Below are 18,179 nucleotides of genomic sequence, written 5' to 3' on the forward strand. Positions count from 1 at the left end.
GACCATAGTGCCTTCTCCAGGAAAGGGCAGTTAAAGGTCAGGTATGATATTGGTGTTGATAAAAAGCCTTGTGGTCAGAGAGGTTAGCAGTACCTCCAAGAGCTCCAGCTGGATCTCCTCCAAGACACTGGGAGCTCTCCAATGGCTGAGTCTGCTTTCCTCATCAGATTAGGAATTCCCCAAAAATGGGCCCGAAGTCTTTCCTGTCTGCTAGGGAACCCCCTAGAGGCATGTTCCATGTCTCCCCATCCTAACAGGGGCTTCCTGAGAGCATAGTTCTGTCCCCTTCCTCAGACAAGGACCGCCCCCTCCATGGGCAGACGCTATGTTCTTCCACTCACTAGGGGTCCCATGTCTCCAGAATACACTTGTCCATGTACTAGCTGGTTCAGGACTTTCGGAGTCAGTGGACAGTCGCTTCTTGGAATGGTGTTGACCATCTGTAATTCTTCAGTGTCTCCAGAGACTTCACCATTCATTAGATAGGGGCCATGTGCACAGGCTGATCTGTTGGCATCTGGCTCCCGGCTCCTGGCTCTTGGCTCATTCTGCTTTAATTTGGGTAATTATACAACCAGACTCCTTGCTGGGCTGGGCTGGGCCAGGCCGGGCCGGATGAACCTCCTGGAAGGAAGGAGCGGGAGATGGGAAGGTGGCAGCTAGCATAGTCATCCCTTACTGCAGGAGGGCTGCTCTCTGGAAGTTAAGGCCTGGGGTCGGGGCTCTCTCCGGCATCTCACCCCTTGGGCCAGAGGAGCATGACCCGTGGAGCAGAGCTATGCTAGTAGCCTAGCAGGTGTGATATGCAGGCAGCATCCAGGACTCACAGAGCCTGTTCTCTACATCATCTCCTCTTACTTTGGAGGAAGCCAGAGTGTGCGAACAAGTAAGTACAAATTTACAAAAACCAGGTGAAGAAACCAAGGCCCGGGAAGGGTAAATGACCTGCCCAAGGTCAGGGACTCTACCCTCGTCTGACTTGAAGTCCAGCTCCCTTTGCTCTGAAGAAGGAGGGGACCCCTTCTGTGCAGGTGCAGCAAAGCACCTGCCCCACCTGGGCATGGACTCTAAGCCTTAGAGCCAAGGGAGACCCCCTTTTAAGCTGTTACGAATCCCCAGCCAGCATGAGTGAGTTTGAAATCCTTCCCAGGAGCCTTGAGAGATTAGGACACCCCTAAGCCTCAGAGAGAAGCTGGCTTGAGGGGGTACGGGGACCAGAGGCAGAGGAAGGGGTAGCAACCTGGTGCCCCCAGACACAGACGCTGCTGACCCCTAGTTGGCCAGAGACAGTCCTCTTTCCGCCACTTCTCTCGCTACTGCGCACAGGGCTTCCTTCACACCGGCCACCTGGAGCAGAATAAAAGCATCGAAGCCTTTGTCTGAAGGCTGGGTCTCAGACGTGGGGGCAAGAGTCCTGAGGGAGGCAGGGTCAGGAGCTGGAGGGGCCGCAGAGCTGGAGAAAGGACTGCCTGGGCCGCACGGCCTCCGGGCCGGCCTGGGCAGCTTCACCTTTAGCCATCTCATGCCTCCCACTAAACTCCCCTTGTGCTTCCTCCACAGTTTTCATGAACACGGCCATCCCCATCGCAGCAGTGCTGATCGTAAGTGGACCCCTGCTGCCTCTCCGGTGGGGGCGGGTGGCAGAGTGGCTGTGGCCAGAGGCCACCCCGGGTCTGGCCTTTCTGCACAAGGGGTTCGGATGAGGCGCTCAGCACTGGGCGCCTCATCCAAAAATAGGGCGACAGATTGCAGATCCGTCCCCGACATCAGGTAGGCAGGGGCCTCCGCCTCTGGGCCTGGAAGACCAGTGGCTTAGGTTTTAAAGAAATCTCACTGTCTTTTAAAAAGAGCTGTCAAACTCTTAAATTATAAAAATAAGACACATTTATCGCAGAAGCGTTGGGAAACTCAGAAAAGAAAGGACAAAAAGAATTTAAAACACTCTTGATCCCACTGGCAACGTTGTCAATGTGTTTCTTTCCGGTCTCTTTTTAAGGCACGTAATATGACATCTTTACAAAAATAGGATTGTGCTGTGCATGCTGTTTTGTAACCTGCTTTTTGAAATTTCAGTACGTGGCACAAACAATTCTCCGCGTCATTCAGTAGTACGACGGAGTTTGTCTAATGCGAGTTTGACCCAAGCTGTGTGGGAGTCCAGCAGTGTGGGCCAAGGTGTGCCCCTCCAGAAGGGCCCAGGCCCTCGCCCGCCCAGGGCTCCCACCCGGCTTCTGTGACCGCCACAGTTCTTTAAAAAGATGCATGTGTTTCCCCCCCCGGGGCCGGAGTCTCTGAGCTGTGGCGAGTTCACAGCCTGTCAGGCACACTTGGGAATTCACTTTTGACATGATCTGCTGGGCTGGTTCTGGCCTGGCTCGTTGAGGAACTCTGGGTGACAGAGGCTGCTGAGCCACCCAGGTAGCCAGCCAGGTAGCCAGGGGCGGGCACAGACAGGAGGTGGCTTGGGAATGACCAGGGGTACATTTTCCCCGACTGGGGACTGCTGTCTGAGGGGAGCAGAGCTGACCACCCCGAGGGCTCCTCTGGTCGTTCCTGGCAGGGACGGGGCAGGACAGGGAGCAGCGGCCCCAGCCCTCCAGCTCAGAGTCCTGAACTTGCTGGAGACATTTCGAGGAGATGACTAAAGATGATGAAGGGGTCTCTAAGTGAAAGTTCTCCTTGGGTCCCCTGCTCCAGGCCAGGGGCCGAGGGCTGCCAGTGTGGGAGAGGCCCACGCTCCGCGTCACGCATCTCACATGTGCCTCTGTCCACAGACCTTCGTGGGCCACGTCAGCTTCTTCAAAGAGGCCGACTTCTCACCCTCTGTGGCCTTTGCCTCCCTCTCGCTCTTCCACATCCTGGTCACACCACTGTTCCTGCTGTCCAGCGTGGTCCGGTCTACAGTCAAAGCTCTAGTCAGGTGAGAGGAGGGTTCAGCAAGGACTCTGGACGGGCAGCTCGTGTGGTGGCACCAGAGCTTGCTCCGGTGACCACTACAACTACAGCTGTTCGGTCATAGACATGCTTCCCTGTTGATGTGGGCCTCTCTGAAGGTGGTCCTAGTTGGCCAGAGGGACATAGCCATGTGTGGCTCCCCTCCATGCCATCCCTGAGAAGGAGTCAGGCAACTGGCTTGCATACCTCCAAGGAGAGGGATTCAATGGCACATGCAAGACAACTCTATAAAAAAAGGAAAAAATTCAGTATTGAGTCAAAATGGGTATCTCCTCATAAATCCTACCCATCAGTACTAGTATCACCCTCCAGAGCCACCCAGGGTGGCTCCCACTGTTCCTCCCCACATGGCAGCCCCTCAGACTTCAGAAGGTATCCACTGAATCTTTGTCTTCCTCAGGCTGAACATCCCCTCTTCTTTCCACGGGTCCCAGAGCCTTCCCGACCCTGGTCAGTAAAGCAGCTTCCCCTAAGTGCCTGCATGTCCTGTTCCCCGATAGCCTGCAGCTCTGGGGGGCCCCCACTACTGGGCTCTAGAGCTGGCCACTCTCCCAGAGGCGTCACCCCCTTGGGAATGAAAGCCTGAGGGCAGAGGGCTGAGGTTTCGGCTGGGGAGTTCCATACCTGGAGTGTGACGATCTCCTTGACCCTCTGAAGTAGCTCCTTGGAAGCCAGACCTTGGCCTGCCTCTGGGGAGAGCCGGCTGTGGCATTTCCCTCTGCCAGTGGGACCGCACAGTAACAAATGTGCTCTGTACCCAAGCCTCTTCAACCTTGAGGAAAGTGACACCCCTGTCGCATGAGGCCCTGGCAGGTCCTAGGCAAGCTGGCAAGGAGAAATAATCGTTGGAACAAAGTCCCTGGTGGAAGGAGCAACTCACACGAGGAAGCTCTGGCCAGGGTTCTAGGGTAGGAGGGAGCAGAGCTCCAGCAGGATTGTGGTCAAAGGAGTATATGACTAGGGAGTAGTTCAACCAGGGCTGGGAAACGATGGCTCCCATTTCCAGGCTGGGCTGCGCTGATTCAGTTTAATTGGCCATGGCACCGTGACTTCTAATGACCATCCCTCCTCCCCCACCCCACCCCAGCCCAGGATGTGACTCTGTATAGAAACCGCAGGTTCCAGGATGCTGGCCCAGCTGGAGATCCCTTGTGCTCACCCGGAATCATTTCCATAATCTCACGGTCACCAGGCTATCTGAGTTGGGAATAATGGCAACCTCCCCAGTGGGAAGCGTTTAACACAGTGTTTGGCATGCAGTATGTGCTCAATAATTGTTATTGAGCAATTATTATTGTTAATGACAATAATAATTAATCCAATAATTGGATAATATTGGACATTAATTGGACAATAATCCAAATCCTAACTAACCCTGACACTGACCAACCTTAACTCCAGCAGTAACTGATAAAGCCCAACATCAAAGAACCAACTTTAACATTTACCTAACCCTAAAACTAACCAATCTCACCGTAACCCGGACCCTAACCCAGTCCCGCTGACTGGTCAACTGGAACAAATCCGGAGGACGACTGCCCACCATGGATGCCCTCCAGTCTGGCCCCCTCCAGTGTGGGCTTTGTGGGGACAGCACCACAGGACCCAGAACCTTCTCAGAGCTGCTCTCTCAGGCTGCGCCCTCCTCCCTCTCCCCCTCCCCTCTGCCCCTGGCAAGGGTGAGGGGTGTCTCTGTGCTTCCTCTGCAGCGTGCAGAAGCTGAGCGAGTTCCTGTCCAGTGCAGAGATCCGTGAGGAGCAGTGTGCGCCCCGCGAGCCTGCGCCGCAGGGCCAAGCCAGCAAGTACCAGGCAGTGGTGAGTGCCCGGCTTTCCCCCCTGCCCCTCTCAGTGTTTTTCTCTTGTACCCTGCTGTGTCCTGCCTCAGCCTTTGCTCACAGGAAGGGGGACTCCCTTCCCTGCCCCCATCCCAGCCCTATGGATCCTTACCTCCCCCTGACCATTCCCAGCCCCTTAAGGTCGTGAACCGCAAGCATCCAGCCCGGGAGGACTGTCGGGGCTTCTCGGCCCCGCTGCAGAGGCTGGCCCCCAGTGCAGATGGGGATGCTGACAGCTGCTGTGTCCAGGTGAGTCCGAGACCCTGCACCCCCACACCTGGCTCCCTGGCGCCATTTCCAGGAGGGAGCTCAGCACCAGAGACCTATGTGCTGAGTCCTCTGACCTAGAGGTCACCCTGCCTGCCTGGAGTCCGTGGCAGTCCCCAAACTAGGGACAAGTCTTCCTCTTCCGTTGAATGGGGGAACACGTGATTGTCCTCTTGGAGAGGGTTCCTTGGGCAGGGATCAGCATGAGAAGGCCATGCCCCCACTCCCCTGCCCTAGAAGTGATCCAGGGCCTGAAATCTGTCTTTTGCCTTTCATGGGGGAGGGGAGGCAAGAGACCGGTCACACTGAGAACCCAGCTGCCTCTCTGTTCTCTTCTGGGCGGTGGGGTACCACCAATAAAGATCATTGGAGGCTTCTTCACATGGACCCCTGATGGAATTCCCACACTGTCCAACATCACCATCCGCATCCCCCGAGGTACGGCCGGCTCACCTCTCCAGTCTGGGGGTGCCCCCTCCCCCTGTCCCACTGAGTGAGAGAGAAAAAGAAAAATCAGCACGTATTGAGTACCTGCTCAGTGCTCACCCTTGGTGGATACTCTGGGGTATGAACTCCAGAGAGAGGTGGGCTGCGTCCTCTAGGAGTCCACATGCTAGTGGGAGTGCAGAAGCAAGGACAGGACGAGACAGCGGGACCTTGATGTCCAACCACCTGCCGCAGACATACGGGTGCTTCACAGAAAGAAGAGCAGTCCCGAGTAGCCAGGGAAGGTGCTATGGAAGAGGTGGGGTACCTGAAAATGAGCAGGATCCCTCGGGCCGTGAGGCACAGTGGGCATCCTGGCAGAGGCAATAGTATGAGCAAAGAAAGCATGGAGGTGGGGTGGACATGGGACCCAGAGTGGCCTTTGTTGGGACCATGAGGAGCTGGGCTCACACTAAGGAGCAAGAGAAAGGAGAAGCAAGGACTTAGGAAGGAGTAGAGGATCACTAGTAGAGGAAGGACCTGGGAAAGTTTCCAGAAGGAAAGGCTCAGAGGGGGATTCCAGGTGGAAGGAAAGCAAATGGGAGTCCCAGGGTTGGGTGTATCTGTCTGTTTGTTTTTCTGGGTGGCAGTCGTTCAGACTCCCTCCTGCCCCAGTCCCATCTGCTGCCCACCCTCCCTGCAGGCCAGCTGACCATGATCGTGGGGCAGGTGGGCTGCGGCAAGTCCTCGCTCCTCCTAGCCACCCTAGGGGAGATGCAGAAGATCTCAGGGGCCGTCTTCTGGAACAGGTACTAAATGCATCCTCAGGGCTCAGTTAGTGGGACGAGCTGCCAGTGGGCAGGTAGGCAGCCTTTCAACATCCTCAGTGGAGGGTGCATCACGCACTTATCCAGTTCTCAATTAATGCTGTTCAATGTTATTCTCATCATCATCATTAGTACTTATTAAACCCTTACTATGTGCCAAGTACTTTGCTAAGTGCTCTGCATGCATTATTTCATTTAATCCTTATGACAACCAGCAAGGTAAGAACTGTCAACAGCTCTTGTTTTATACAGGAGGGTTCAAACTACTTTGCCCTAAGTCACTCTGCTAGTAACCGGCTGAGCTGGAACTCTAACTCCATTCCGTTTGACTCCAGATCCCGTGCTCACTCAGCTGCACTGCCTCTCTGTGTGGGGAACTGCAACACAAACACTGGTTTCCAGCTTGGTCATCAGCAAAGCCGGCACAGACCATTCAGTGGGTGTTTTGAGGAGCCAGAGATAACCCAGACAAACGTGGGCTTCTGGACAAAGATCACTGTCTTAATTAAAGAGCCAGATCCCCGGGTTGAGTCAATCACGAATCTATTATTTATACCCTCCTACTTCCAAAAATCACTTGAAACCAGTTGATAAAGGATGCATATAAAATAGAAGCTTTTTAAAAAGAAGAAAAGAAATGAAGAGGGTGAGGCTCGGGGGCTCCCCTCCCTGCCAAACCCTCAGCCCAGGGCAAGGGGCACCTGACAGGTATGTAGAGCACTTTTAGGAATAAAGTCTGCAGCCAATCCAGCAGAGGACAAGCTTTCCCTACAATCATTTCTAGGGAGAAATTATCATTCAAGAAGGCAGGTTTTCATAGGCCTGAGTGCAGAACTGAACAGAGAAAAAGACCTCGGGCCCAGTGTCTGAATATCTGTAGGCACCTCCACTTCCTGCTTTTCCAAAATGTCCCTGAATGGTGCATCCAAGAGATGGCAAGTTTCCCTCCTCGGTGGGGCTATGGGCTGGCAGACAAACTCTTTGGGTTTCCCATGATGTCAGTCCCTGGGCTCTTTTTTTTTTTAGTATTTATTCATGAGAGATGGAGAGAAAGAAGCAGAGACACAGGCAGAGGGAGAAGCAGGCTCCATGCAAGGAGCCCGATGCAGAACTCGATCCTGGGACCCCAGGATCACACCCTGAGCTAAAGGCAGAAGCTCAACCACTGAGCCACCCAGGCATCCCTGCACAGAGGGGTCTCTGCCTCCATTCCCCATCTTATTTGGGGGATTTCCCAACATGGCCTGACTGGGAAGGAAGAGCATTAGGTTTGAGGTCCCTTTGTGGGTCCCTTGTACCAACTGTCCCTTAGGGCTCTGAAGGGAGGAGGCCTGGCACATTGGCTGACAGCATGTGTCTGCAAAGGGAAGATGGGATCACGGATCCCAGAGATTGGGGCTGCCCCTGGATTCTGGGGGCTGTGTCCCACTCAGCGTGAGTCAAGCCCCCTGTGAGCCCTCTCCTTTTGCCCCACTTTCTTCATCTCCTCCCCAGGCCCCAACCTCGGGGTGGGTGGGCTCGAGGATGCCTCACACCAGCATCAGCCCCACTCTGTCCTCTGCAGAGGCAGCAGGCATGCTTGGCAGGGGTTCAGCCCCCACCCCTTCTCTAAGCTTTGCCAACCCTCAGGGTCTGACTACCGCCACCTGTCTCTTTGAGAACCTCTGCACCAGCCCAGGGGATCCAAGGGGACCTCCCTAGGGCAGCTAACGTTGAGCAGCTCTTCTGTGCAAGGCACTGTGCAAGGCACTTTATTACTTCATTGTCCCAGGCAGTCTTCACCAAGCTCTGTGAGGTAGACATCATTAACCCCACTTAATAGATGAGGAAACTGAGGCAAAGCAAGTTAGCCGAGGCCACAGCTCTCAAATGGCAGAGGTAGGGTTTGCACCTAGGTGCTCAAGGCCATGGGCTTCACACTGAGTCCTGAAAGAGAAGGAGTCTAAGAGCTGTGTGAGGAAATCGTTAGCCTGGCAGTCCCAAGGCCAGCAGGCCCCATGACCATGGCACCTCCCTACCTCCTCAGCAGAGCCACTGTCCAGGTGCTCACAGCTCTGTCCCCATGACGCTCCCCCTCAACAGGCAGGTGGGCCCCAGCTCCCCGATCGGCTCCAGTCTGGGGAGTGGGGTGGTGATGTAAAGGTCCTCTCACCCTTCCAGGACCCATTTGCCCCTGTCCACCGTGCAACTTCCATCCCAAGCACAGCGAGGCACATCCGGGTAGCCTGCAGCCAACCCTAGAAGTTGCGAGACTTTGTTCACCACTCAGCTCAGGCTCCAGTCTCTCTACCTTGATGTATTCACTCAACCCCTGTTTATTGAGCACCTACTGTGTGCCAGACCCTAGGCACAGCGACAGCAATGCAAAGGTGATTAAGACACGGGCCTTTTATGGGAGGGGAAGGGAGATCAGTGCCATAGTTGAGCGCAGAGGAACAAGGATCTCTGTGGCCAAGAAGGGAAGGCTCACGTGGATGTGGTATTTGGGCCTTGAAGGATGAGCGGGTTTCCTCAGATGAAAGAGGCAAGGGTAGGAGGAGAAGGTGTTCCAGGCAGGGGTACGGCCTGGGCAAAGGCAGGCTGATCAGAACATGATTGTGGTACCTGGAGCACTGAGGGTGTGGGGTGCAGGGGCGGACCACAGGATGGGGGCCTGGCTCGGCTTGGACACCCCTGCATCCTAGGCCCGGGAAATGCATTTTGGCCTGAAGTCTGTACAAGAATCACGCTGGGGATAAAGGAAGGCGGAGGGGAAGGGTCTGTAGAAAGGGAGACAGGAGCTCATTACGGTGGCTGGGAGAAGGAGTCTGGACACACGCGGCTCAGTTGCCTTCATCTGCCATTTGCCTCTCAAAATCCTGGACGTGTACAAGCTCTGTCTGGTGCACCTGCCCCGAACAATGAGTTAGTGAAGTGCGGGGGCCGTGTGGTGAGGGCCCCCCTCTTACCTGTGAGCTCCCTGCCTCAGATACTGGCCCCAGTCCGCAGGGGGATGAGGCCCTTGCAAAGTGAGCAAGAGCAAAATAGCATCTAACGTGGCAGCCATTCCTGCAGGTCTGCCTCTCTGCAGCCCGAGGCAAGGGTGATGCCAGACTGTTCCAACGTCTCCGTCCACACCACAGCCAGGGCCTGGTGACCAGGCAGCCAGAAAGAGTTCCAGGAGGCAGGATGCAGGGAGCTGGGGGATTAGGAGGCGCAGAAAGATAGCAGCAGAGCTCTGGAAGCAGGCTGCCTGGGTTCAGATCTGGGCTCTGTGCTTTGGGAAATTCTCCGACCTTTCTGTACCCCTTATTCCCATGGGGTTGATGTGAGGCTTAACCTGGCATGTAGTAAGTGCCCTATAAATATTATCATAAATATTATTCTTTGACAATGTACTTCTATGGCAGGTACAAAATTCCCCTGTTGCTCTTGAATTGCGCTCCAGCCTGTCTCCCAGGAGAGATGGTAGTCAGCCCCGGGGACAGAGGCCATATCTTATTTGTCTCTCTGTATCCACAGTGCCTTTGCTAAATTTGCTAAGTGAATAAACAGGGAACAATTTAACCTTCAAGAGACTGCCACCACAGATGTGTCTTTACATCTCTCTCTTCCTGCACGCCTTTGCCCGGGCTGTTCCCCTAACCCAGAAACCCACCACACAATTCCCCACCAATGTGTGGAAAGCGGGAACCCTACCCGCGCATGCCTCACGCTGTGTTTTGATTATCTACTGATGTGTCTGTCTCCCCCCATGACACTGGGCTTCTTGACGACAGAACCGAAGGATTATTCTATGTCATACCCCGAGTGCCCAGCACAGGATGTGTATTTTGTGAACTTCTCCATGTAGACTACAGAGGAGAAGACCTACCTCCAGGGAGTTCACCCAGGGACTCTATCCTGGGTGGATAGAGACACGCAGACTGAGCCCCAGGGTGGGCATGGAGGGTCCAGCAGGTGAGGTCCCGCATTCCAGGCTGGACGTTTACTGCAGCGGCCCCGGGCAGATCCCCGGATCTCAGGGAGAACCTCGTGGCTCCCACGCATCCACCTTAATGATAGGTGCCTGCCTGTGCCTGGCTGTCTGCTTCAGAGCACTACCAAGCTGGGAATTTGCAAACTCTCTCTTTAGTATCTGAGAAGAAAACATTTTGATGAAAAGTTAATATTAGCAGATATACTCAAGTGAAATTCTTCCCCTAGAAGTAAGGAATAGGGCCATTAATGACCACAGGAGACCCATTTTAAATGTCCCCAGGGAGCCAACAGGAAGCAATGCCCTGAGGAGAGCACTGGAGTGGGGAGGAAGGTTCCATTTCCTGATGAGGAACTACAAATTAGTCTCCCGGGCGTGCCCTGCTGCCCCTGCTCCCACCATCTGCTGAGGCACCCACGCAGAAACCATTTGTTATTTCTGTCTGTGCCCACTCAGGAGGCCTGGGCCCAGCTTGCCCTGGGTCTGCCTCAGGATGCTGTTGTCTTGTGGGGGTTGGTGTGAAGGTCACCTCCCAAGACCCCTGATTCCCTAGGAGGTGAGAAACAGCCTCCTCTCATGACTGCCTTGTGGTCCCATCTGCCCATGCAGTTCCTGGAGCCTTTGGGGAGTAGGGGTAAAGGGCTCAAGTGACCCCAGGTTTCCTGGAGGAGGCCGGTCAGGTGAGATGGTAAGCAGACAAGACAAGGAGCACTGCATGGAGGTGATAAGCCAGGTGGGGAACCAGATGGTCTCTGGTTGTAGTCCTGAGTCTGCCACTTGCTTGCTGTGTGACCTTGGGCAGGTTATTTTACCTCTCTGAGTTTTAGTTTACTCTTTGGGACAATGAGGAAAACCCTTTCCTCTCTCAGAGACTTGGTGTTAGGACCCAATGACATGAGTTGGAAAGGGCTCTGTGGGTAAAAGGTAACATTTTAAGGTGGCTACAGGCCTGTCAGGGGCAGGATGAAGGGACCACGGGAACCCAAAAGTTCTAATTTTCTCTTCCAACCTGTTTCTACCTTTTCCCTGTTTATTGATTGCTGGGGTCTTAAACGAGTGGTGGGCCCATTCGATTCCTCCTCTGTATGCATCTTGGGGATCAAGCACTGAGCTGAAAGGATGATCCCCCTGTTTTGCAACCCCACGTCCTTGCCTCCAACCAGCTCGAGGCTGTTTGTATATACACTGTCCCAGCATCACTGAGGTTTGTGCCATGACCACAGTTTTATGCAGAAGGAAACAGAGGCTCCCCTAAGGAAAGGGAGTCGCCGAAGATCTCACAAGCGGGAGCAGAGCAGCTCCTCAGGTTACGAACTCCAGAGCCCATATTCTTTCCAGCTCTGCGCTGCCCTGCCTTCCTCCTCTTCCTCTGGCCCCGGCCCCCCGGAATCCTGTCCCGGCATGGGGTCCTCCCCTCACTTCAGAGTTCATTTTAGTGAAAAAATTTGAAAACCTTCAAAGTTTTTAAAATTTACATTGTTCTCTGATTCTGGAGGGATGACAGTTAAATTAGAAAAGAGGCACGACTATAAAGAAGCTAAAAACCACTTAATATGCCATCACCTAGAAGTTTCCAGTCTCCTTTCTGCACATTTGCAAAGAGTTTGTGGGTCCTTTTCCCCAAAATTTCTACAATGCTTTCTTACTCCTACTCCTCGTGGCCCTCATAACCTTCTGACTTCTGTCCCTGTCTGCTTTGCCCTACTGGCGTGTGAGGCCGGCGCTGTGCCCTGCTCCAGTGCGGTGTGCACACGCATGCCTCACTCCTGGCTCGTTGGAGGGAAGGACGTGGGTGGGAGAACCAGGGAGTATTGTCCTTCAGCTCAGTGCTCGGTCCCCAAGGCACAGGCAGAGGAGGGATGCAATGGTCCCAACACATTTAAGACCCCAGGAATCAATGAGAGAAAGTATGCGCCACATGTACCAGTTTGTACTTTTCAGATGGAAACATCTACTACACACAAAGGCCCGGGGAGGCTCATTCTAGGGAGGCTGGGGTGACACTGGGAAAAGGCAAAGATGTACGTGGATTCATACCAGGTACCCAGCTTCCCCTCCCTGACTGTAACACTGGGCATGTCATTGCCAACTCCAAGCCTCAGTTTCCCCTATCTGTAAAACGGGGATGCGAACCCTTCTTTATAGTGTTGGCCTGTGGATGACGTGGTGAATACAAAAACGTCTTCACGCTGTTCCGGGCATGAGGACGGCCCCCAGTGAGCGCAAGTCTCTCCCCCTCCCTTCTTCCCAAATCATTAAGATGTCAGTTAATAACCTCCCTTTATTATAAGTCTGTCGTGTGCTAAGCAATGTGAGGGCTGGAAAAGATGCTCTTCCTGCCTTAAAATCCCACTGGAGATAAAAGACTTAGCCAGGAGCTGATTAGAGAGTAAGGTAGTCCATTATAAGGGCTAATTGAGCAGCCCAGACAATGATGCAAACTGAGTTAGGGCCGAGAGCGCTCACTGTGCGCTGAGGTCCTCAGAGAGGCTGCAGATGTGCTTTCTCCCAGATAAATAACAGCCTTTGCAACTCTGGAAGCAGTCAAGGCAGGAAGATTCCAGGGACAAGCTTATCTGCGCTGTGGCCAGAGCTGGAATTTGTAAGCTTTGGCTTTTCATCTGTCTCACGTTACCAGCTGCCCAGAAATGACAGCAATCTGGTGGTTGGAGAACATGAGGTTCGCTGAGGTTGAGAGAATGAGATGAGATCCCAAAAACCAGAGAACAGAAACCGAGGGTACATGTGACTACATATCCATCAGGATCTCCCCTCAGTCCCGCCCCTTGGCAAGACACAGAAGGGACGCATCAGGCTCCTTTCCACTCCTGATTTTGTCCAGCCCAGGGTTTCTGACAAATCACAGTGAAGTAACAATGGTCGTTAAGAGCATGAAGCTTTAGGACCACCCGGGTCGCTCAGTGCTTGAGTGTTTGCCTTCAGCTCAAATCATGATCCTGGGGTCCTGGGATTGAGTCCCGCATCAGGCTCCCCATAGGGAACCCACTTCTCCCTCTGCCTATGTCTCTGCCTCTCTCTGTGTATCTCTCATGAATGAATAAATAAAACCTTCTTTTAAAAAAAGGCATGGAGCTTTAGAGTCAGATAGCTCTATGTTCTCTGCGATTTGTTGGCTGTGTGGCTCTGGGCAAGTTACTTAGCCTCTCTGACCCTCACTTTCTCTGACTGTAAGGTGGAGACAGTCAAAATCAGCCTCCTTCCTATGATTATTTTAAGTTTAAAAAAGACAATACTATTACGGTGCTTATCACAGTGCTTACAAAAAAAGTTCAATATAAATGTTAGCTAGTTTTAGTATGATTAAAGTAAGATCTGTATGAAAATAGAGCCAATTGCTTTTCCCCAAATGTGCATGTCAGAAGCACACATTCTATTGGCAGAAGGTTGACAGGTGGTGTGGGGCAGGAGAAAGAGCACTGGCAAAGTTGGCACCAAAATTCAAGTTGCCTCACTCAGTGTTCTCAATTTTTTTTTTTTTACCATAATCCATGGTGTGAAACATATTTTACATCACAGTCCACTACATTCATGCATTGATAGAGGAAAAAACTTCACCAAAAATTACACATCTTAATCACATGCATACTTTCTTCGGGGGGTGGTGGGGGAGGAGTTGCTGTTCACTTACCTCAAACCCAGTAAGTGGGTCCCAATCTACAGTTTGAAAGCACTATATAAATTGATTCTGACCTTGGCAAAGTCACTTTCCGTCTCTGAGCTTTAGTTTTCCAACTGGAAAACCATTGTGATGCCAGCCTCACTGCTGCTCTGAGCCAGTGCCAGGAGCACGGATTTAGCCCTTGCTATTTGGAGGGTGCTCATCTAGGTGCTGTGGGAGGTACAGAGATGAGAAGAGCAGTTTGTGCCCCCCCCCTCAAGGAAGCCATTTGGGGACACTGGGGAGGGGTGGGAGGGATGGGGGTTGCAAAGATTGCTGTTCTCCGAAGACCTCTGTGATGGAGAGAAAGTCAGTGGAGTGAGAAGTAACTGGTGTTGGTTTTTCCCATTTTGTGCCCCAGCAGCCTTCCTGAGGAGACGGGAGAGGACCCCAGGTACAGCCTCGGAACTGGGTTAGAAGTGGGTCCCAACAAAGGGAAGAAGCTGGCGGGCTGGGAGGGCTGGGAGGGTGTGGGGTACTGAGTCCCGATTCCAGGGTGTGCAGCCTACATCGTGTCAGAGGCACAGGGCCTTATCATAAGGCAAGCTTTCTCAACAATGGCAAAATCTGGTTCTTAGAGAAAAAACTTAGACATTCTCGTCTGTGGCCCTTCAAAGGGCCATATCACATATAAACAGATATACAGTGTATCTGTGGCTTAAAAATTTCATAGTGAACGGGGGCGCCTGGCTGGGTCAGTCGGTGAAGCATGCGACTCTTGATCTCAGGGTCGTGAGTTCAAGCCCCATGGTGGGCGTGGAGCCTACTTAAAATGATAAATATATACATACATACACACAAGCATACATACATGCATACACATTTCATGGTGGATAGTCAGAAAGTAGCTTCCCGCCTCCCACAGGCTGTGCTAATGGGTATAGAGTTTATTTTGGGGAGGTAATAAAAATGTGGAATTAGTGGTCATGTTTGCACAACCTTGTGACTATACTAAAAACCATTGAATTGGAAAACAAATGTGGCAGGGAAAAGACAATTAGGAAAAAAAAAGTGTTTAAAGAGGCCCTAGGGAATGATCCTGAAAAAAAAATGTTGAGAAACAGGCCTCTGAAAGAGGAGATGGATATCGCCCAGGCCGGACAGAAAATTCGGCCTGATTTCTTTATGTTTAGTGTACAGGCCTGAAAAGTCCAAGTGAAACCGATTCACGAGGCTCTGAGACCCTCAGAACCCTCCCTACCCTCACATCCCCCAAGAACATTCGAAACACACTGGAGGTGGTGTGAAGTCGGGACTGGGAGCGATGACTCAACTTTGTAAATACACTTAAGCTCCTGGCCTTCGCTCTGACACCAGAGTGTTTCACTTCCTCGTGTTTTCTCTGCCCTTTCTCCCACCTTGTCCCCAAGTGCCGGGATGTGATGACAGGCCCAGCCTCCCTGGCCTTAGTAACCACGGTTCTTGAGCCAAAAGGCCAACCTCATGGTATGTGACAAGTATGACCGTGCGGATGAGTACAGCGGGACGGAATAGCTGACACCTGAGCCGGTGCAGGCCGTCCAGGGCTCGTGGGCACTGCAGCTGACCACGTCTCTCCCAGCAGATCCCCCGGATTCCACTGCCGTCTTCTGACGGGGCCACACGAGGCTTCAAACCGGGCCTGAGCCCTCTCGGCCCTCTGGCTGCCTCCCCGAGAGCTCCATGGGCTGTAGGTTCCCACACACGAGCTGCCGGCCTGGCCTGACCCCTTCCAGACAGCCCTCCCTGTCCCAGCTGCTTTGACAGCCACATCTGTCTGAGGCCAGTCTGCACCCTTGAGCCCTGATGCAGAGGCTGAGTCTGGAGGAGCCACTTGGTGGCCTTCATACTCCTCTGACACAGGATCCCCCCACACACGCACACAAGCTTACACTGTCGGTGCCCGTCCCTCCTTCTCCCTCTCAGCTGGGGCCCTGGGCCCTCCTCATGCACCCTGCACGTACCGGGGATGCTACCCAGGGTCAGGCAGTGGAGGCTCCCCCAGGACGGCTAAGCCCCTCTCCATACACCTCCGTGCAATATGTGTGGCTGCACCCTTGGTCCCAGGGATGATAAGGCGCACACATGGCGGGTTTGAGGGGGCCCGATGTCTGTGAAGAAGCTGGTCCATGCGTGGGAGCCCTGAAGCTGTGTCCTTTCTTCCCTGCTGCAGCCCAGAGCGGGAGACAGTGGCTGATTCGGACGTCAGGTACTGTGACCTGGGAACACCTGAGCTCTGGGCAGACTTCCCCGGAGGGGCTCTCAGGCCCAAGGGAGCCACAGAACTCGGAAGGCAGCCCCCTACCCCAGGCCCCAGCCCAGCTGCAGGGAGGAGGCCCAGGAGGGCTCTGTGCTCCGTCAGCTGGTTCAGAAGCCACTGCTGCTTCTGTGCATCAAGCTGCTCCCTTCACACCAGACCATTTTTATCCCCCGCTCCTGGTGTTTGGTCTTCAAAAACCATATCACATTAAATGTGGTTTCCGTGGCTCTGCTTTTTTAAAGAGTTCCACTTGGAACTTTCCACTTGGAACTGGAGAGTTGCCTACTAACATCAAAATCAAGTGGTTTGAGGGCCACTCAGAGAAGAAGGAAATTAGGGGTTGAGTGTTTACTTGGTCTGATCACACTTTGGGCTCCTCCCAGCTCTGGGTGAAGATTCAGGGATAACAGACAACAGGACTGGGACAGGTTGGGTGTGGGGCAGGGCAACATTGAGGTCCTGTCCCCGCTAGGCTGCTAAGACCGGGGCACCTGAGCCGCCCCAAGCCCTGGGGAGGGAGAGGTCACTGCGCCCACCCAGAGCTGACTCCTGCCAAGTGCACCTTCCCAGTCTAAACCATCTGCTTGACAACTGCCTCTGAGAATGAGCCCCTGAGAATGCCTCCCCTACTCCCGCCTGCTTTATTCCAGGAAGAGAGGCCCCGTGGCCTATGCTTCTCAGAAACCATGGCTGCTAAATGCCACTGTGGAGGAGAATATCACCTTTGAGAGTCCCTTCAACAAACAACGGTAAAAGCTTCTCGGAGGGAGACGGCTGGGGGAGGAGGGAGGTTGGTCAAGGGCAGCATTAGCCGGCCCTCCCCAGTGCCCAAGCCCTGCCAGCTGCCCGGCCCCTCCATCGATCACACACACCCACCATTCTGCTCTCCAGGATGCTTATCTGGATTCCAGCCTGTTCCATATGGTGCATCTGGAAATGATCCAGATGTGCCTGGGCATCAGGGCAGTCCAACTCCTGTGGGTATGGTGCGGGTGGGCGGTGGGGGCAGCGTTGTGTGGAAGCTTCGATGCCTTCCCTTGAGGCTAAGGGGAAGGCTGACCCAGCTTCCCACTATTCCCTACCCCCAGCTCAGCAGCTCATGCACTATTTTCCCTTCAATGATAATAATAATTGCTACCATCGATGGAGCTTTTAGGTGCCAGATGCAGTGTCCTGCTCTTTATATGCATGATTTCCTCTGATGCTCACAATAACCCCAGGAGGCAGCTACTATTAGTACCCCCATTTTACAAATGAGGAAACCAAGGCTCAGAAAGGTTAGGTAACTTGCCCAAGGCCACCCAGCCAATAAGTGATAGAAATGGGTCTCAAATCCAAGGCTGCCTGACACCCAATTACATGCCACCAAGACACTCTGATGCCTCCATGCACCCTGGCTGGCACCTGCCCAAGCTAAGAGCTGGCCGGTGAAGTATGAGAGGAGCAGGCTGGGCAAATATTTGATTAGCCATCATCATTACTGCCTAAACCAACCAGCAGTGATTTTCCCTGGCAGTGCCCCAAGTGTGGGCTCCAGCTATAGCTTCTCCCACTGCACAGGAGCCATGGGCCCCTTCTTGTCACTTACGTGGCATATTTGCTACCATCCAATTTCATCTTTCAAATATTTAACTGGCCCCAGGACCCTGTGAGGTGCTGCCCTCAGCTCTTTCAAGCTCACATGGTGTTTGCTTGCACCTAGGCAGAAGGCCATTAAAGCCATTGCTCACCCCGAGCACAGCTGCCCAGAAGTTAATGACCTTCTGCGAGTGGTCAGACCCAACTCTGGCCAGGCTGACCAGCCGTGTCCGCCCCCTCCACTCCCAACCACTCCAGGTACAAAATGGTCATCGAGGCCTGCTCCCTGCAGCCGGACATCGACATCCTACCCCACGGAGACCAGACTCAGATCGGGGAACGGGTTAGTGGCAGCCTCTGTGGGGGGACCTCTAGCTCCCCTGATCCCCACCTGTCACCACCAGGGAGAGCAGGT

At 53.6% G+C, this 18,179-nt stretch overlaps 1 protein-coding gene across 9 annotated transcripts in view; it reads left to right on the forward strand.

Moving 5' to 3' along the window:
* Positions 1-18,179, forward strand: part of ABCC8 (ATP binding cassette subfamily C member 8) — a 75,638-nt gene that overhangs the window by 38,031 nt on the left and 19,428 nt on the right. For 4 of the 9 annotated variants that reach the window (XM_077866312.1, XM_077866303.1, XM_077866306.1 and 1 more), the window contains 10 exons: positions 1,561-1,601; positions 2,775-2,920; positions 4,665-4,770; positions 4,923-5,039; positions 5,420-5,495; positions 6,187-6,292; positions 14,309-14,359; positions 16,100-16,135; positions 16,837-16,935; positions 18,023-18,107. In XM_077866312.1, coding sequence (XP_077722438.1) covers positions 1,561-1,601; positions 2,775-2,920; positions 4,665-4,770; positions 4,923-5,039; positions 5,420-5,495; positions 6,187-6,292; positions 14,309-14,359; positions 16,100-16,135; positions 16,837-16,935; positions 18,023-18,107 — 863 coding nt within the window. The remainder of the gene's footprint in view (positions 1-1,560; positions 1,602-2,774; positions 2,921-4,664; positions 4,771-4,922; positions 5,040-5,419; positions 5,496-6,186; positions 6,293-14,308; positions 14,360-16,099; positions 16,136-16,836; positions 16,936-18,022; positions 18,108-18,179) is intronic. The other 5 variants (XM_077866307.1, XM_077866309.1, XM_077866308.1 and 2 more) reach the window with 3 other exon arrangements.

Source organism: Canis aureus, chromosome 23, assembly GCF_053574225.1.
Source record: "Canis aureus isolate CA01 chromosome 23, VMU_Caureus_v.1.0, whole genome shotgun sequence".
Classification (NCBI taxonomy): Eukaryota; Metazoa; Chordata; class Mammalia; order Carnivora; family Canidae; genus Canis; species Canis aureus.